Raw genomic sequence first — 5642 nt, 5'->3', positions numbered from 1 at the left:
AGACAACGTAACATTTTATCATTTTCCTGTCTTGTTTGAGTTCAAACCCACATTGGAAAAAAAGTCCAGTTTTCTAGAATAAATTTGACCGCAATGAAGATTTATGTAACTTTGTCAAACTGAATGTGTTCTGTACAGGAGACACGGTACAAAGGAGATTGATTGACACAATTGTGACACAGAGCACAATATGCTGGATAAAAAACAAGCACGCAATATTACTCAAAAAAACCTGACAGACTGAAAGGCGAATCGTGTATAGCAATGGACTACTGTATATCAAAGCTGTCGAACTCTACAGCAATAAATCTGAAGGAAAAAAGGTGTTGGAACAGAGGGAATTTTCTTCTTTTGACTTTTAGCATAAATATTGGTAACAAAGACACTGTCTAGCCTATGGGTACCCAAAGTGCCCAAAATTTGGCCCGCCAAAGGTTGTCTTTTGGCCCGACAAATGTTACTTTTTATTTTTACTAATGTGTTTCCGTAATTAATACAGAATCAAAATAAATTAAACCATATTCTTTATTTTCTCCTTTTATGCCATGACCCGCAAACAAAATATTGTATTTGGCCTGCGAACCGGTTTCCCATTTAGATTTTGGTCCTTTGAGTGAAAGCATTTGTGCACCCCTGGTCTAACAGCATACGACGACTCCAAACAATTACAATTACTAATTGTCAGCATGTCCCTGACCTCTAAAAAAACATACATTACAGCTGGAATCAAATCACTTCCAACTTGTGTGCATTTCAAAAACGTCTCAAATCATTTAGACAAAAGCAAAGAAATTATTTTTTTTAAAGAAAGAATGTTAATCTTTGTGATTCTATTCAGAATCATTTCTTAGCTGGAGTTGACCCAAAAGGCAAAGCTGTCAGTTTGCCTTCCAACCTACGGTCCAACTTCACCTCATTTATGGTTATGATCTCTGACCGAAAGCACCGGATCATGAGCAAAAAGCAGCTGTAATGAGCTTTTCCTGAAGGATAAGCAGCTCAGAGAGGGAGTGCAGTCACTGTTCCACCACACTGAAGGAGGGGAGTTTCTAAAATGTACATTTTACAGATGGGTGCACTAGTTATCCTTTACACCACGTGATTCCTGCTGGTTCTAGTTCAAGAATTTGCTCAAGTTGTTCCATCAAGGATAATAAGACTGATGCTCCTTTTTGGAGGGTGTCGTCCGTCCCCTCTGTGGTGGAGTTCCTTTCTCTGTTGTTGGATCGTGTGTCCCGGCATTCCTGAAGACCTGGCTTTAGGTTACACACATTTGTTGTCGGAGCACGAACAAAGATTTGTTGCAGAGGGTTTTTTTTTTGTGCGAGGCAGATCTGGGTTTCTCGTATCACGGCAACCCGCCACAGGCCACTGTGTCGACTTTGTTGTGGGGGTCTTTGATTTCTGGAGGAAGGGGGCCAGGCACACCCAGTCTGACACAATGCGTCCTGCGCATACCACAATGAGAGCTCTCTGTCTGTTAATGACTCACTGCTTTGCTTTCTCCCCTGTACTGCCGGGCTCCTGTCTCCCAGGTGACGGGCTGGTTCCCCCTGACCTAAATCCAACTTTACAAACCAAACACAGCGCTCCGAAATCCACAGTGATCTATCACAGGGATCTGTTGCCGGAATCCAGGCTTTCTGCTGGGATTCTGCAGACAAAAGACTAACTTTTTCTGTCTTTGTCCCGACTAGTGCTGCAGCTTCTATAGCAAACACCCAGAGGTGTCAAGTGTTAGGAGAATATCTGTGCTCAGTGGTGAGACTCAAAAATATAAGCAAAACATTCAAAATCGAGTCGCTGTTTTCCCCCAAATCAGTGAGTACTTTGTTGTGAAGACTTTCGCTCTTTAGGAGCTAATCAGCTCGACTACTGCTGCCGACCCACTAAAGGTTTCTGGAATCAGGGCCCGTTTTGTAGTGACTGCTGTAAAGCAAATAAAGGTCAGATTGTTGAGCCTCAGGAAGCCCAGACCTCCGCTTAGAGAGAAACAAGGACGCCCTCTGTCAGAGGAACCTGCACCTCTGAGACACGGAGCTGCTGCCAGACTGGATTTCAGGAAAAAAGACACAAAAATATGACTTGACCTCACTCTCTGTGTGTGTGTGTGTGCAGAAATATTACCAGTTAAAGTCAGCAGGTCCCTCTAAATCGGGGGGGTCAAACTCAATTACACAAGGGGCCAAAATCCAAAACACATCTTAGGTCGCGGGCCGAACAGGATAAACATTTATTGAACACTCTAAAACTAAAATTTTTAAAACTTGAAAATCATAACTGTTAAACATAATTATAAACTAGATATAAAGTATTACCTGCGATAATGGTAGTATGAATGCTGTAAGCTGAATTTGGCCCCTGAAGATGCTCGTGCTGATAGCTGAAAATGCTGAAGCTGATAGTCAGCTAAAATACTAGCCAAACAACAAATTATCCTAAAAAAACTAAAACAAAACAGGTAGAAGAAAAAAATGCTAAACTTCAAAATAGCCTAAAAACTGTAAAACAATCTAAATTTGCCAAAACAGGTAGGGTGTAAATATTAGCCTAATTGCAAAACAAGCTGAAAAATGTAAATTGGCCATACCAGCTAGCATGTAGCTGAAATATTAGCTAAACTCCAAAATAGCCTAAAAAATCTTAATGAATGGTAAAATAGTCCAAAAAGCTAGCAGAATGCCAATTTTTATAAACTTTAAACCTGTAACTTTTTAACATATTAAGAAAAATAAACAGTCAGGAATATTATTCCAGACTGTTTATTTTAAAACTTAAATAACTTTCAGTATTTTACTTTCCATAATTATTTTTTTGTCAAAATTATACAAGTTAGAAATAAGCTCAAGATAACAAAGGGTCATTGATAACAATGAAATAAATGATCTGGAGGGCCAGATGGAATTACCCGGAGGGCCGGATTCGGCCCCCGGGCCTTGACTTTCACACTTGCTATATAGCTTAATAAATGACTGAATCTCTGTTGTGATTATCAGTTTTCTAAAACATTTCTTGTGATTTATTATTTATTTTTTTTGTATTTTTTGGACCATCATTCTTTTGTCAAAATCAAAATGATCCCTAAAACACATGAATTTTGCTGTAATTATGTCAGATTAAAAGTTCATATGGACACTGAAATGCATAGATGTGTCAAGTTATTTAACTTATTTATAAATTCCTGTATAATGTCGATGCTCAGCAGACTCCTTGTGCATCGTTCTGTGCATACGAGCCTTCTCCTGAGCTTTCAAATGTCTCCGCGCTCATTTCCTGTTACCTTTTACCAGCCCCCCACACCCCCTTTCTGTCTGGTGGTTGTTGACCCCCGTGTTGAAATACAAGAGGGAAGTTTTCAGAGCATGAATGGGTGGCTCTGTGTGGGGCTGATAGGAACAGCACTACAATTTACAAAATGCAGTTCAGGATTAATTCAAAGTTTGCATTCTTCTAGTGAAAGAAAGTTTCTGAGGGCATGTCTCCCTGTGAAGGCAAATACACATAAACACTGTTAGATTTGACATTTTTTAACACAAGAATCGCAGAACTCCGACATTCACTGTAGTCCAGCCATGACAAGAGAAAACTTTCACTGTTTTCATCACTCAAACCTAAAAATAAACAACCTTCATAACTATAAGAGAAGAGATCCTGAATCAAAGTTGAGGCAGAGAATGCATGAGGCTTTGTGTTTGAAAAGTTTGCATTCTGAAAATCTAAAAAGCAAACAAAACATGAGAGTGGAGAAATAAAAACAAATGAAAACCAAGAAGTTCACATGGAGACAGGAGATTAAAGGCGTACTCTAATATAAATTGTGTTTTTTCTTTTTGTTTTTGTCGAATTGATCCAGGCTCTGGTGAATCAAATATATACCCAGTCCTGTCCTGCCCACAACCTAGAGGCAAATTTCTAATGAACTCCTGTCGCTCTGCAGAAACTATGTCCTAGAAAACAAAAGGTTTTTTTTTTTGGCTAACAATGGCTTAATCATAATTAAGAGACCACTGGGAACACGTTTGCAATAGATCAAAAGATGATGGAAGTGGTACTTTAAATATATCTGGTTGTGTTAAGTTTTTCTTAAGAAAAAAGGAATCAAGTAAAATCAAATCTGAATGTTGACTGAAAGCAGAGTTGTGACTTCACTAACAAAAATAAGAAAACCAAACAAACCAAAAAAGTCTTTTTACCAAAACAAAATTATACTCGTCTCGTACACATTTCCTGCATTTCTACCATCTGACCTCACAGTGAAACACACTTTCATTGTTTTCATTGAATTGGGCAGAAAGATTTTACTGTTTTTGACTTCTCCACTGCAGCCGTTTATGCCGCTCGCAAACCTGCGTTGTTCCCCGGATGTCCACCATTTCCTGTGCCAAGCCTTTATCCCAGCATGCACCGAGGACAATAGGGTGATCCGGCCATGCAGGGAGAAGTGCCAGACCGTTCTCTCTGACTGCCGGGAGAACATTCGTATCTTTGATGTCACCTGGCCTCCTGAACTCCAATGTGACAAGTAAGAGGCTTCAGTCAGCAGCAGCATTTCCTGTAAATCTGAAGTAATCCATTATCCTGTTCTTATCCTCAGACTGGACCCATGTGAGGCGGACGGTTCTGTGTCTACTACAACTGCTCAACAGACCCCCTCATCTCCTAAGAGAGATCTTGGGTTCTGGTGCCCTCTGCAGCTGAAGACCAAACCGGGCCAAGGCTCGTCCTTCCTGGGTACCCAGGACTGTGCTCCGCCGTGCTCCAACATGTTTTTCAAACCGCACGAAATTGAATTCGCCAAAAGCTTCATCGGCGTGTGCTCCATCATCTGCCTCTGCGCCACACTCTTCACTTTTCTTACTTTCCTTATTGATGTCAAACGCTTCCGGTACCCAGAGCGGCCCATCATCTTCTACGCCGTGTGCTACAGCTTTGTGTCGCTCATATATTTCATCGGGTTCCTGCTGGGGGACACTGCCGCCTGCACTAAAGCATCCCACCCTGCCGCCGTGGACACCGTGGTGCTGGGCTCTCAGAGCAAAGGCTGCACTCTGCTCTTCATGCTCCTCTACTTCTTCACCATGGCGGGTATCGTGTGGTGGGTCATTCTCACCATCACCTGGTTTCTGGCTGCTGGGCCCAAGTGGAGTTGTGAGGCCATTGAGAAGAAAGCGGTAAATTTCTTCAGCTTTTTAAAAAAAAAAAAAAGAAATTATCAATACAAATAAATAAGAATGTAACGATTCTTCGAGAACCTGTAAAAAAACTATTCAAACTCAGAGTCAGCATGTTCATCGATGCAGAAAATAAAAAAATCGGTTTGTCAAGATCTGTACCTAAATTTAGGAAAATGCTGAAAGCAAGTGCAGGTGAGCAAGAGCGAACAAGTGCGGGTAAGCGAGAGCGGGCGGTTGCGGGCAGGCGAGTGCGGGTGAGCGAGAGCGGGTGGTTGTGGGCGGGCGAGTGTGCGGGGGCGAGCGCGGGCTGCCGAGTGAGCGCGGGCGGTTGCGGGCGGGCAGTTATACGTGGCGGTTGCGGGCGGGCGAGTGAGCGAGGGCGAGCAAGTGCAGGTGAGCAAGAGCGGGCGAGCGAGCGAAGAGGCAGGCGAGAGCGTGGGCGGGTGAGTGAGCGAGGCAGGCGAGAGC

At 42.3% G+C, this 5642-nt stretch overlaps 1 protein-coding gene across 1 annotated transcript in view; it reads left to right on the top strand.

The window, feature by feature from the left end:
* Positions 1–5642, top strand: part of LOC112143539 (frizzled-6) — an 18883-nt gene that overhangs the window by 6909 nt on the left and 6332 nt on the right. Inside the window, exons 3-4 of the mRNA XM_024267587.2 lie at positions 4326–4522; positions 4595–5171. Coding sequence (XP_024123355.1) covers positions 4326–4522; positions 4595–5171 — 774 coding nt within the window. The remainder of the gene's footprint in view (positions 1–4325; positions 4523–4594; positions 5172–5642) is intronic.

The sequence above is a fragment of the Oryzias melastigma genome, linkage group LG16, assembly GCF_002922805.2.
Source record: "Oryzias melastigma strain HK-1 linkage group LG16, ASM292280v2, whole genome shotgun sequence".
Lineage (NCBI taxonomy): Eukaryota > Metazoa > Chordata > Actinopteri > Beloniformes > Adrianichthyidae > Oryzias > Oryzias melastigma.
Note: the sequence above shows the minus strand (reverse complement) of the source record. Positions and strands in the feature narration are given on the sequence as shown.